Source organism: Microcaecilia unicolor, chromosome 3 (genome assembly GCF_901765095.1).
Source record: "Microcaecilia unicolor chromosome 3, aMicUni1.1, whole genome shotgun sequence".
Classification (NCBI taxonomy): domain Eukaryota; kingdom Metazoa; phylum Chordata; class Amphibia; order Gymnophiona; family Siphonopidae; genus Microcaecilia; species Microcaecilia unicolor.
Window position 1 is genome coordinate 502,852,788 of NC_044033.1, and position 14,884 is coordinate 502,867,671.

At 42.7% G+C, this 14,884-nt stretch overlaps 1 protein-coding gene across 1 annotated transcript in view; it reads left to right on the forward strand.

Moving 5' to 3' along the window:
* The window catches only part of MDN1 (midasin AAA ATPase 1), a 548,987-nt gene that overhangs the window by 28,732 nt on the left and 505,371 nt on the right, over positions 1–14,884 (forward strand). The window contains exons 4-6 of the mRNA XM_030199093.1: positions 4,691–4,798; positions 5,519–5,711; positions 13,057–13,266. Of these exons, the coding sequence (XP_030054953.1) occupies positions 4,691–4,798; positions 5,519–5,711; positions 13,057–13,266 (511 nt within the window). The remainder of the gene's footprint in view (positions 1–4,690; positions 4,799–5,518; positions 5,712–13,056; positions 13,267–14,884) is intronic.

Genomic DNA, 14,884 nt, shown 5'->3' on the forward strand with positions numbered 1-14,884 from the left:
TACCTGAAAATTGGAGTATGGCCAATGTGACACCGATTATTAAAAACGGTTCTAGGGGTGATCCGGGAAACTATAGACTGGTGAACCTGATATTGGTGCTGGGCAAAATAGTGGAAACTGTTAGAAAAATAAAATTACGGAACACGTAGACAAACATGACTTAATGGGACAGAGTCGGCATGGGTTCAGCCGAGGGAAGTCTTGCCTCACCAATTTGCTTCATTTCTTTGAAGGTGTGGATAAACGTGTGGATAAAAGTGAGCCGGATGATGTACTGTATCCAGATTTTCAGAAAGCTTTTGATAATGTTATTCGTGAGAGACGTCTGAAAAGATTAGAGTCATGGGATAGGAGGCAAGGTTCTGGTGTGGAGTAGGAATTGGTTATTGGACAGAAAACAGAGGGTAGGGTTAAGTGGTCATTTTTGTCAATGGAGGAGGGTGAATAGTGGAGTCCTACAGGGATCACTATTATTATTAGCATTTGTATAGCACTACCAGACGCACGCAGCGCTGAACACCTAATACAAAGAGACAGTCCCTGCTCAAAAGAGCTTACAATCTAAATAATACAGACAGACAAGACAGTTACGGGTGAGGGAAGTAATAGGTGAGAAGGGAGGAAGGGACAAGGGGAGGGCAATTGTGGCTAGGAGCTAAAAGCAGCAGTGAAAAGGTGGGTTTTCAGCATAGATTTGGAAACAGGTAGAGATGGAGCTAGACGTATAGGTCCAGGAAGGCTATTCCAAGCATAAGGTGCCTGGAGTTAGCAGTGGAGGAGAAGGAGGACAACAAGAGAGACTTGTCCAGTGAGCGGAGTTCACGGGGAGGAATGTAGGGAGAGATGAGAGCGGAGAGGTAATGGGGCTGCAGAGTGGATGCATTTAAAGGTCAGTACGAGAAGTTTAAACAATGCGGAAGTGGACAGGGAGCCAGTGAAGTGACTTGAGGAGCGGGCTAGTGTGGGTATAATGATTCTGGCGGAAAACAAGTCGTGCTGCAGAATTTTGGACAGATTGGAGAGGAGAGAGATGGCTGATCGGAAGACCAGTGAGAAGTAAATTGCAATAGTTCAAGTGAGAGGCGACAAGGGTGTGGATAAGGGTTCTGGCAGCGTATTCAGAAAGGAAGGGGCGGATTTTGCTAATATTGTAGATACAGAAGCGACAGGTTTTGGCGATCTGTTGAATATGGGCAGAGAGGGAGAGAGAGGAATCAAAGATGACTCCAAGGTTACGAGCCGAGGAGACAGGGAGGATGTGAGAGCCATTAACAGAGATATAGAAAGGGGGAAGAGTGGGTTTAGGGGGAAAATGAGAAGTTCCGTTTTGGTCATGTTGAGCTTTAGATGGCGTTGAGACATCCAAGCAGCAATGTCAGACAAGCAGGCTGAGATTTTGTCCTGGATCGAGGTTGAGATTTCAGGGGTGAAGATGTAGTAGATCTGAGAGTCATCAGCGTAAAGATGGTACTGGAAGCCATGGGATGAAATCAGGGTACCAAGGGAAGAAGTATAGATGGAGAAGAGGAGGGGTCCAAGGACAGAACCCTGAGGCACACCAACAGAAAGCGGGACTGGTGCTATTTAACATATTTATAAATGATAGGGAAATCGGAATGACGAATGAGTTAATGAAATTTGCAGATTACACACAAGTATTCAAGGTTGGTTGAAACGCATGCAGACTGTGAAATATTGCAGGAAGGCCTTAGGATATTGGAAGACTGGGCATCCTTTTGAGATCCTGTGTGCTTGTTCCATTGTTCCTTGAATTTAGCTAGTCTTCATCTTCATTACCTCCATCAGGAGGCTGTTTCTCCCTTTCCACAAAGAAGTGGTTCTTTAGATTACTCTTGAGTTTCCTCTTTCATCCTGTGCCCCTTTATTCCAGAATTTCCTTTCAGGTGAAAAAGAACTGTCTCCTGTGTACTTATGCCATGCAGATTTTTTTAAATGTCTTACTCCTTCCTCACCTGCCTTTTCTACAAGTTACACGTATTGAGATCTTTGTCCCCATATGCTTTATGACAGAGACCACTGACCATTCTAGTTGATACTATCTGACCTGACTCCATCCTGTTTATATCTTGTTGAAGTTGCATTTTTCAGGTTTGGACAAATTCCTGGAGGAAAAGTCCATAGTCTGCTATTGAGACACACATGCCCTGGGATTTGTAGTAGTGTTGCCACGATTTGGGTTTCTGCCAGGTACTTGTGACCTGGCTTGACCACTGTTTAGAAAACAGGATATTGGGCTAGATGGACTATTGGTCTGACCCAGTATGGCTACTCGTATGTTCTTATAATTGTACACAATATTTTAAATAGTCTCACCAGAGGAGATGAAGGTGTCTCTGTATTTTTCCTCCTGGCCATTCTTCTCCCTATGCACCCAAGTAACCTGGCTTTTGCTGCCGCCTTTTCTACCTGTTTGGCCACCTTAAGATCATCATTTTATGCTCATTCATAAGTCCTGCTCTTCTGTTGTGCACAGAAGTACTTCATCCCCTATACTGTACTGCTCCCTTGGGCTTTTGCAGCCCAAATGCATGATCCTGTAATTTTAGCTTTAAATCTCAGCTGATAAATTCTGAAACATTCTTAGGACGAAGAAGGGCAACCTTCGAAAGCTAATCAAGAAATGTATTAAGTTATGTCCAATAAAAAAGGTGGTATCTTATTTTCTTTTCCATGTTTTATTTTGTTTGATTTCTATTGATAACCTTTAAGAGTGGACTAACACGGCTACCACACCTCTCTACTTATGAAACATTTTTGAAGCTTCTCTAGTTCCCACCTCATGTCTACTATATTGCAGATTTCGTTATTATCCACAAAGAAGTAAAGTTTATCAGACAGCTATATTGTTTTGAAACTTTTTAAAAAGAACCTGACCAAGAACTGATCTTGTGGCATATTGCTGGTAGTATCCCTTCAGAGTGAACTCCATTTGCCACTGTCCTTTGTCACCTTCTGCTCAACTGGTTTCTAACTTGGTCACTTTAGGGTAGAACTGTGCCAAAAGGTTTGCTAAAACTTAAGTACATCACATTTAATTCTCTTCCTGGTTCCAGCTGTTTGGTCATTCATACATAATGGAGGGGATGGGGGTGCTGCAGTTTGTATTTCTTTAAGTGATGGCTGTGGAGAGCTAAAGCTGTTGGATTTGTACCTGTTGATCATAGTTCTTGCTCAACTGTGTGGTTATACAGCCCCATAAGCTTCTTCTCCAGCACACATTTTCCTATGGGGCTCAAACAGGCAAGGCGAGGAAACCAAAGGTGCAGATGGACTGGTGACTAGACACCTAATTGCATTACCTGTATGTAATATGTGAACTGCTTTGGTTGTACCACAGAAAGATGAAATAAAAAGAATCTAATAAACTTAAATATAAGGAACTTCTTTGAAGAATTTTGTTTAAATATAGTGGAAGCATTTTAGTTTGCAAAAAACCAGCTGGAATATCCACTGAGAGCTGAACTGAGCTGTTGAAGAGCTAGAGACATGACACCACAATGGTAATGCAAAACTGTGCACTTCATGTCTTCTAGGTTCTGTAGTGAAGTCGTACATTATATCTGAAATAGGGCAGTACACTTTTAATTGCACAATTAATCGCGTGGTCCAAATGTGCACCATCTCCTCCCAGCTCCCTTCTCCCATTCCATCCATGGGCACCATCTCTTCCTTTTCCCTTCCCTTCCACTCTATAGGAACCTTCCCCTATGTGGGCACCATCTCCTTCCTTCCCTCTATTCATGATCACCATATGTCGTCTTTTTTTTCTGATTCCACTTTCTTCCATAGCCACAGTCCGCATCTTTCTCTTGTCTTTTTTTCTGCTTCCTCTTTCTCCCATGTCCCTCCTGCCCTGCTCTCGCCTTGGTCCGCATATTTCTGTATTTTTCTGCTTCTCCCGTGCCCCCTGCTGTCACCATGGTCGCAACTTTCTTCGGCACCTCTTCTTACCTCTCCCAGCACGGTACTCCAGCGGCTGCCCTCTCCTCTGTGGCTCCTTCTCTCTCTTCCTCACTGCTGCAGGCTGTGCTGAAAACAGAACTTCCTGTTAGAGAGACGCTGCGAGCAGGGTAAGAAGCAGCACTGTTTTCACTGCAGTGGTGAGCAGGGAGAAGGAGCCTCAGAGGAGAAGGGGGCTGCTGGAGTGCAGTGCTGGGAGAGGTAAGAAAGGTGTCGGCTAGTGGGGGAGGGACGATACTGTTAACTTGTCAAAACTTTTAACGCGAGTTACTCATTTAATGTGTTAACGCGTTAAATGGACAGCCCTAATCCGAAAGTCTAAACGTTTGTTTTAATGTTCTTGTGGTGCCTGAACAGTTTAAATAAACTTGCTATTTCAATGAAAATATTGAATTGAAACGATTGTTATATTACAAATAGTGAATAGCGCTCACAGGGTAATGAAACAGCATTTTTGCTTTCAGAGAAAACTTTTGCTCACCACAACCTGGTCATTAGAGGGAACATTATTGTTGACAGTGTATAGAAGAGCTGAGAGAAAAGATTACTTTTTAAATAAGAGTGAGGATTACATTGAGAAAAACAGAACAAAACAGCAAAAGATGCTGGAGTCTGAGCCACAGGTCTTGCCGAGATCAGTGTGTAACATTGAGCATTTTCATTTTATGGGAAATTGAATATGGTACAGATTTTCTAATTTTTTTTCCAGGTATACTGCAAATTGTTTGGCTGTGGTTACAAGTATGAATGATGAACATCGACTAACATTCCTGAAGAAGATACTCAGTCCAGATGAGATAATATATTTCAAATTGAAGTAAGTCCAGTATTTACAAACAGTCTGGTGTTTTTTTTTTTTTTTGTTCTGCATGCTATGTTCCTCCTCCTTAGCCCCCCCATCACCCCATTATGCTGCAGAAACACCTGATTTGTAGCTGTTGGCTCACGTAAGGGTGTCATTATAACAGCCCAGAGTATCCATGTTCTGACTTTTTTATGGGTCTAAAACTTCATCTAAGGACTTCAGAGGGGGGCATATTGTCTCTGTAAAATAGTTGAAAAGGAGAAAAACACTAGATAGGTATATTTTCTTATAAGCCTTGTACGTAAACATTTTAAAAATTAAAAAGAGGTTTTTTTGATGTACTAAAATTGCAGAAATAGGCACTTAAAATGTTTTATGTATATGTACATAAAATATATTACAGATACATAGTGAATATTTCTTATTCAGTATATATGAGGGCATTCCTAGTTGGGAGGTTGGGTGCATTTGTGAGATATACACACGTGATGAAATAAGCACATACCAGTGCAAATTGAGCTCTGAGGCAGTCCCAAGTATCTCGGGTGCAATTGTTTGCAGCTGCTTATCAGAGCCTAAGTATCCTGTGGAGTAGAGGCTTAGCCTAATTGTTGGTGCAGTGAGCTGACAACCTGGGGAATTTGGGTTCAGTTCCCACTGTGGGTTCTTGTGACGCTGGGCAGTTTATTGGCCTGGCCCTGCTTCATGAGTTTTTATTTCCCCATGTTGTAGGCTTCTAGAGGAAGTACATGCACAGAATATTGAGAAGTCCCTGGTTCTAGCCAATCCAGACATAACCCTGTGGCACAGGAGAAAAAGCTTACCACATAAGCAGGACCAGATTGTCTCAGAAGATCTTTGTTCCAGTGTAGTTGCAGTTTGTGGAGTTGTGTTACCGAAGCAGCAGCTGAAACCCAAAGATGAGGTAAGCAACAGTCATTTTTCTCTTGGCTATTAGTGGGTTGAATTGATGAGGGAAGGTCCTCCTAGCCCAATGGTAAGGTAGATTGGGAGCCATGTGCTAAGGCTGTTTTGGATTTGAAACATAGTGGTTAGCACTGGAGCACGGGACTCAGCAAAACAAATTCTGGAGGAGGGTCTCTCAGTGGGAGTTGGATATGCCCAGAGAAGGGAGCAAGACAGACCAACCTAAGTGAGTTACTACTACTACTTAACATTTCTAAAACGCTACTAGGGTTACGTTCAAAGGAGCTTACAATCTGAAGGACGAAATGTCAAGTTGGGGCAGTCTAGATTTCCTGAATAGAGGTATAATGGTTAGGTGCCGAATGCGACATTGAAGAGTTGATCCAGAAGTACAGTCTGGAATTGAGAAAAGGGGCATCTATAGAATCTACTTGCCTGATGAGCAAAGTCCTGCGGAGGATGATAAAATGGAAAATAAGAGAGAAAAAAAAAAAAAGAGTGTGTATGAAAATGTATAATGAATGCACTCAGAGATGAGGAGGAGTTTTTTTTAATTTATAAAATTTTTATTAAACCAGCAATTTAACAACTTTCTGGAGCTCATGACTCCCATAACATTCCAAACGTCATTTTTTGTTTTCCAACAATTTCCACAACTCATTTTTCCCCCAAGTAACCCCCATTCCACCCTCCTCCCCACCTTCATTCTTTGATTATCCAACCCTAATCTCTGAGGATTCCTCCAGGATTATCTCCAAATATATCCATTCCTCTGCATTGGGATTAAATCTTCCTCTACATCTATCGGTCATCTTTTTCATAGCTGCTACCACCCTAAGTTTCTCTAGGAGGAGTAGTTTTAAACTGAATGTGCGTGCAGATGGGAGCCATTGTATAGCTTTGAGAAGAGGGATAATATGGTTGTAATGTTGTAGGAGGAAAGCAAGTGAGGCACCTGAATTTTGAATGCACCTGTGTAGAAGGAAGATTAGGCTGTAGGCCTGCAAGAAGAAAGTTGCAGTGGACAAACAGGTATTAGAACTAAAAGAAAATCTTTCAGAAAATGGAAGGAGGAACCGACTGAAATTAATAAGAAACAGCATAAGGAATGTCAAGTCAAATGCAAAGTGCTGATAAGGAAGGCAAAGAGGGACTTTGAAAAAAAGATTGTGTTGAAGGCAAAAACACATAGTAAAACTTTTTTTTTAGTTATATTAAAAGCAAGAAGCTGGCAAAAGAATCGGTTGGACCACTAGATGACCGAGGGGTAAAGGGGGCAATCAGAGAAGAAAAAGCCATAACTGAGAAATTTTAAATTAATTATTTGCTCTGGTCTTCACAGAGGAAGATTTGGGAGAGATACCGGTGCCAGAAATGGTATTCATAGTTGACTCGGAGAAACTGAACAAAATCTCTATAAACCTAGAGGATGTAATGGGGCGATTTGACAAATTGAAGAGCAGCAAATCTCCTGGACCTGATGGTATTCATCCCAGAGTACTGATAGGATTGAAAAATGAACTGGTGGAACTATTGTTAGTAATATGTAATTTATCTTTAAAATCGAATGTGGTACTGGAAGATTGGAGGGGAGCCCATGTAATGCCGTTATTTAAAAAAGGTTCCAGAGGGGATCTGGGAAATTATAGACCAGCGAGCCTGATATCTGTGCCGGGCAAAATGGTAGAGACTATTATAAAGAACAGAATTACAGAGCATATTCAAAAGCATGGATTTAGTGAAGGGAAGTCTTGCTTCACCAATCTACTACATTTCTTTGAAGGGGTGAATAAACATGTGGATAAAGGTGAGCCGGTTAAAGGATAGAAAACAAGAGTAGGGTTAAATGGTCAGTATTCTCAATGGAGAAGGGTTCCCCAGGGGTCTGTGCGGGGACCATTGCTTTTTAATATATTTGTAAATGATCTAGAGATGGGAGAAACTAGTGAGGTAATTAAATTTGCTGATGATACAAAGTTATTAAAAGTCGTTAAATCGCGAAAGGATTTTGAAAAATTACAAGAGGACCTTACGAGACTGGGTGTCTAAATGGCAGATGACATTTAATGTGAGCAAGTGCAAAGTGATGCATGTGGGAAAGAGGAACCCGAACTATAGCTACGTAATACAAGGTTCCACATTAGAAGTCGCCGACCAAGAAAGGGATCTCGGCATCGCTGTTGATACGTTGAAACCCTCTGTTCAGTGTGCAAATAGAATGTTAGGTGGTATTAGGAAAGGAATGGAAAACAAAATTGAGGACGTTATAATGCCTTTGTTTCACTCCATGGTGTGACTGCACCTTGAATATTGTATTAAATTCTGGTTGCCACATCTCAAAAAAGATATAGTGGAATTAGAAAAGGTACAGAGAAGGGCAACAAAAATGATAAAGGGGATGGGACGACTTCCCATTGAGGAAAGGCTGAAGCTGCTAGGGCTGTTCAGCTTGGAGAAAAGACGGCTGAGGGGAGATATGATAGAGGTCTATAAAATGAGTGAGTTGAACGGGTAGATGTGAATCTTTTGTTTACTGTTTCTAAAAATGCTAAGACTAGGGAGCAAGCAATGAAGCTACAAAATAGTAAATTTAAAAAGAATCCGAGAAAATCTTTTGTCACTGAACGTGCAGTTAAACTCTGGAATTCGTTGCCAGAGAATTTGGTAAAGGCAGTTAGCAGGGTTTAAAAACGTTTGGACGGCTTCCTAAAGGAAAAGTCCATAGACCATTATTAAAATGGACTTTGGGAAAATCCAATGCTTATTTCTGGGATAAGCAGCATAAAATGCATTGTACTTTTTTGGGATCTTGCCAGGTACTTGTGACCTGGATTGGCCACTGTTGGAAACAGGCTGCTGGGCTTGATGGACCTTTGGTCTTTCCCAGTATGGCAATATTTGTGTACTTATTGGTAGGTAAGTGGTATCAAAAAAATTCTTTACTATTGCAGTATACTAACCCAAGAGGCATTCATTATAAAAGTGTTTTCTGTCAGCTTTACATATTTAGTAGCTCAAATTAGGAATGCTTGACCAGCTCAGATTAGATCTCTTACTACTTGTTCTTTATTTCGGAAATTTTTGAATGCTTTTCTTTTTAGAAAATTCTCATTGTGTTGATTTATTGCTCAATATTAGTTGTTGTTCTTTATGGACTACCTGAATTTCTAATTGTGAACCGCATAGAGAGTTGCACAGGGATAGAAATCTAACCCATCCCCACCTGTCCCCGCTGCAAGTAATCTCTTCCATTCGAGCTCCTGGCCCGCCCAGCCCTTGCTGTGCCGCAGTCACCTTGACCCCCCCCCCTCCAAGAAAGCCAGATTTCTATAAGCAGTAAAAATGCTAGTATAAGTAACATTTTCTTCCATACTCTGCTAAGAGAGCAGATGTACAGATCACTCCAAATTTCAAAACAAAGTCAGAAACAACACAGTTTCTACCTAATTGTTCAACCACCCTTAGGGTTCACCTTTGGGTTAGAAAGCAAAACTATGTACATTTAAGGACTGGATAAATGAATTAAAACAAAGTTTAAAGCATATGCCCCTATTCAGTAGTAACTGGTAGCAATAATGAAACAGTTATAGAATATTCACATAGCAAGCAGTCTGACATTAATATTCTAATGAATATAATTAAATTTGTATGAACTTGGTGGCCAATAGTGTGCTGAAATTACAATGTTGGCACATTTAGACTGACACTGGACAAAACGTCTGCATGAATGAAGCCCTTCCCTCATTATTCAATACCTCTCTGTGAAAAAGTAGTAATAAAAAAAGTGCACTTTTAAGAATATACCATTGCAATCCACAAACCAAAAGGAGCAAGTTCCCATGTGCCATCTTTTTCTTTTAATGTAGGCACAGGAAAAAAATAAAGTTTTTCAATGCTCCCATGTTTAAACCTAATTCATGTTTAATGTGAGATATAAATGTCATAAACACGATGTCTGTTTTAATGACCGTTTACCAGGAGAAAAAAATCTCTGCACGAATATAAGTGCTAGGGTGTCCCTATAACCAGCTCCTCCAAACCTCCAAATGACACACAGATTACGATTTATAACAAATTGCTACTCTACCTATGAAAAGTTATTCTGTTGCATAATGTTAAAATAAAAATTAAATTGTTGCATTGTCATGTGCTGGAGCCAGTGGCTTATGTTTGAGATGTTATTTCAATAAAAATTCAAAGTTAAAAAAAAAAGAAAAGTTATTCTGTTATACTTCCTCTGTGTACATCTGTATGCTGCACAAGCCGGCATGTTTGAAAACATAAGTGAGATAAAATAAAAATGCCACCAACAATAAAGAACGATTATGTGGATGCCGCAGCTCATAGGGTTGCTTGCTTTGAGTGTACAGTAATGACGGATGACGGGAAAACTGAGATTCACCTAAATGGCTTTAATTTTTTATCATCCCGACTCCATCCATTCACCTCACCTCTGACCCTGGGTGCCCTCCTGGCACATACCTCAAGACACCCTGGTGGTCTAGTGGCTTCTTCGGGGCAGGAAAGATCCCCACTTCCATGCCCGCTGCTGTAGTGCTGATCCTTTCATCTCCACTTTAAAAAAAAAAAAATGGCTGCTGAGACTTCCAGCGGTGACCTCACAAGACTTCCGCTGTTGGAAGTCTCGGCAGCCATTAAAAAAAACTGTAGACGAGAGGATGAACACCATGGCAGCGGATGGGAAAGAGTTGGCAATCTTTTCTGCTCCGAAGAAGTGTTTATTATAGAGTCTGTTGGAAGGCTACGAAGCCACAATATTGATAGTTTTGGTTGGGGAAGTAATAGGGTATCCATCAATTTAACAAAATTATTTGCTTAGACCTTTTTTCTATTCTCAGCCTGTTCTACACAGCCTGGGCACTAATAACTTCAAGAATCAGAAGGACACTCTAGATTTGTTTTCTTAAGTTTATTTCATAATTACCAAAGGCAAGCTTAACATAGGAAGACATCACAGTACATCTAGTATGCAGGCATTCAGAGGTGGGGGAGAGCAGCACTTCATGACAGATGACGTGCCTTCACAGGTTATTGGCTTCTCCAAAGTAATGCTTAGTTAGCAGACCTTTTGTACTTTTTTGGTCCCACAGATCCCTATGAGCCATCTGCAATTTCATCATAATTGGCACATACATCAATTATGACCAAGTTTCAACTTCCTTATCTCCAAGCTTCGCTGATCCTTAAATTTAACTTTAATGCACCTGTCCCAATTATTTTTTTTATAGTTTCTCAGCATGCCTATGTCCAGCTGTACACAACCCTTTGCCAACTTTGTAACTCTGCCAAGCTTAATCAGGCTGTCACATTTCTTCAGTGAAGTATCAGGTCTGAGAGTTACAGGCCTAGTTTGCTTTAGGAAGCCTGAACCTGTTTTTCACTGCATTCAATTTGTGACAATTATTTACAGAAGCCACTAGACCATCAGAGTAGAGGTATGTGGCGGGAGGACACCCTGTGCTCAGGTGAGGGAAGGCACTTTCTCGGGGATTCTTCTGTGCCTGGGCCCATCCCTGTGGGATCCCCGCAGACCTGGAGGGGATCCCCACAGGATTCCTGCGGGAATCCCGCTATCCCCGCTCCTGTGTAGCTGTCTGGATCCGCATAGAATGTGTTAAGTTGTTGTGGAATACAAGAATATATGTGTTGTATATATCACTGCATAGTTTCTCTTTTCCCTTTCAGAGAGAGAGGAAACTAATTTAAGTAAACTACTTCTTGTGGCCAAACACTAACTGCAGAATCCCATGCCAGCCTCCAGCCTTACAGTAATCCTCCCATTTTACTTGTGAGAGAGTGTCTAAAGGAGGTGACCCCCTTTGGATTCACTCTTTTGTGAGTGCCTCACCATGTCCGTAAAGCTCTGTCAGAACTTCAGCATTGCTCCCCCTCTTAAGGCATATCTCCTTTCTGGACAGCCTGCAATGACATGTGGTATAAGGGTGGAACCAGGGCTCTGTGTGGCCTGTAGCAAACTCGAGGGTGCCTGGCTGTATCTCATTCTCCAGGGGGAAGGGGTGGCATATCATAGAGTTGGGCCATTTAGACGATTCCGCAACTTATAGGCATCCAAAAGATGTTGGTGGCCTTAGTTTTCTTCAAAAGTAAGACTTCCAATGGAGGCGAAATACTAAGAAGCTGGCTGGCTTGTTGTCCTACCAACCAAGTGCTGAATTGTATTCCATGTCATTTCAGTATCAATAAAACACCAGAAATAATGATAGACAAAAATTCTACTCTGTGTACGTAACACATTAATCCATACAAAAAAAAAAAGTATAACATAAGCAAAACCTTATGAGGACATTCCCCCCCAAACCCACCTCCCCGCTCCCCCCATTTTCTATTTCTGTTGATGGCTCTCTCATTCTCCCTGTCTCCTCAGCTCGAAACCTTGGGGTCATCTTTGACTCTTCTCTCTCCTTCTCTGCTCATATCCAGCAGATTGCCAAGACCTGTCGTTTCTTTCTTTACAACATCCATAAAATCCGCCCCTTTCTTTCCGAGCACTCTACCAAAACCCTCATCCACACCCGTGTCACCTCTCGTTTAGACTACTGCAATCTGCTTCTTGCTGGCCTCCCACTTAGTCACCTCTCCCCTCTCCAGTCGGTTCAAAACTCTGCTGCCTATCTCATCTTCTGCCAGGGTCGCTTTACTCATACTACCCCTCTCCTCAAGACCCTTCACTGGCTTCCTATCCGTTTTCACATCCTGTTCAAACTTCTTCTACTAACCTATAAATGTACTCACTCTGCTGCTCCCTAGTATCTCTCCACACTCGTCCTTCCCTACACCCCTTCCCGTGCACTCTGCTCCATGGATAAATCCTTCTTATCTGTTCCCTTCTCCACTACTGCCAACTCCAGACTTTGTGCCTTCTGTCTCGCTGCACCCTACGCCTGGAATCAACTTCCTGAGCCCCTACGTCTTGCCCCATCCTTGGCCACCTTTAAATCTAGACTGAAAGCCCACCTCTTTAACATTGCTTTTGACTCGTAACCACATGTAACCACTCGCCTCCACCTAGCCTCCTCTCTTCCTTCCTGTACACATTAATTGATTTGATTTGCTTACTTTATTTATTTTTTGTCTATTAGATTGTAAGCTCTTTGAGCAGGGACTGTCTTTCTTCTATGTTTGTGCAGCGCTGCGTATGCCTTGTAGCGCTTTAGAAATGCTAAATAGTAGTAGTAGTAGTAGATTAATCAACTTGTACAGATGGTTAGCCTGCTGAGAACCTTTGAGACAGAAATTGATGGAAGAAAGTGCTTTAAAGCTTCACTGTGCAGCAGCTATAACTCAGATATATTTCCTTACAGGAGAGCATCAGCCACCTTATTCTTGTAGAGTCTACATGCAAAAATCTCCAGAGACTTGCTATGGCAGTCTCATTCCAAAATGCTGTGCTGCTGGAAGGACCTATAGGATGTGGCAAAACTGCTCTAGTGGAGTACCTGGCAGCTGTGACAGGGAGAGTAAGGCCACCAGACATTCTGAAAGTGCAGCTTGGAGATCAGACTGACAGTAAGGTAAGAATATGAGCAGATATCAAATGAGAGGGGCAGATAGAGTACTGCATGAATTGGAAGGGTGGTGGAAGAGGAAAGGGGTTGACTTCCAAATTTAACTGCCATGTTCTTGTCTAAAAGCTAATTTCTCTAACCATATATCAGAAGAGGGTAATGTTTATAATGATTTTTCTATGTGTGAAGCCTTTTCTACATAGAGGAAAGGGGTTTTTTAAATGCAGTTGTGCAACGTTATAAAGGATTCACCTACTTTGTGATCTTCATATAGTTGCGCTGGGAATATAGCTTGGGTGGGTGGATGCAAAGGTGTGATACAAATGTGTTTACAAAATGTTGGTGTACACGCATAGGCGTAGACTGGGGGGGGGGCGAGGGGGGGCAATGCCCCCCCAAACGACGCGAGGCGCCGCAGCGCCATTAGTTAAAAAAAAAAAAAAAAAAAAAAAAACACATGCAGGCACGCGCTCCTCTCCATCCGCTTGGCTTCCCTGCCCTCTCTATCTGCGTCCCGCCTTCCTCTGACGTCATTTCCTTTTGGGCGGGACGCAGACAGAGAGGGCAGGGAAGCCAAGCGGACGGAGAGGAGCGTGTCCATCTACCCCTCTCTCTTCCTCCCTCCCTCCGGCGCAGGCAGCAGTCTTTTCCAGCGTTCCTGGCAGCGGTAGCGATGTACACGCTGCCTTCAGCTCTGCCCCGAAGCCTTCTCTTCAAGTTCCTGTTCCCACATAGGTGGGAACAGGAACTTGAAGAGAAGGCTTCCGGGGCAGACCGAAGGCAGCGTGTACATCGCTACCGCTGCCAGGAACGCTGGAAAAGACTGCTGCCTGTGCCAGAGGGAGGGAGGAAGAGAGGGGGTAAACGGAGTCACCATCTTGGACTTCGCGGGGGGGGGGGGGGGAGCAGAGGGAAGATGGATGGGATGGTGAGCAGAGGGAAGGAACAGAAGATGGATAGGACTGGGAGAGGTGGGGAGCAGAGGGAAGGAGCAAGAGATGGATTGGACTGGCAGGGGTGGGGAGCAGAGGGAAGGAGCAAGAGATGGATGGGACTGCGAGGGGTGGGGAGCAGAGGGATGGACCAGGAGATGGATGGGATTGGGAGAGGTCAGGCACAGCAGAGGGAAGGAGCAGAAGATGGATGGGACGGAGGGATGGTGAACAGAAGATGGATGGGACTGGGAGAGGTGGGGAGCAGAGGGAAGGAGCAAGAGATGGTTGGGACTGGGAGGGGTGGGGAGCAGAGGGAAGGAGCAAGAGATGGATGGGACTGGGAGGGTGGGGAGCAGAGGGAAGCCTACTGGAAAGAAGACACTGCATAAAACAGAAGACACTGGGATCAAAGCAAATAGAAAAACTAAATGATCAGACAACAAAGGTAAATAAAAGTATTTTATTCATAATTTATTAATTGAAATGTCAGCTTTTTGAAATGTGCATCTGTGATATTTTGCCTGTAAATTTCATTTCCTTCCTCCATATTAGCATATTCATTTGCATATGTATATATGCAAATGATATGCTAATATGCTCCGCCCATTCTTTGCCCCCCCCCAAATGAAACAGTCAAACTACGCCTATGTGTACACGCATTTATTAGTGAGGAAGCACCAAGGCAAGCG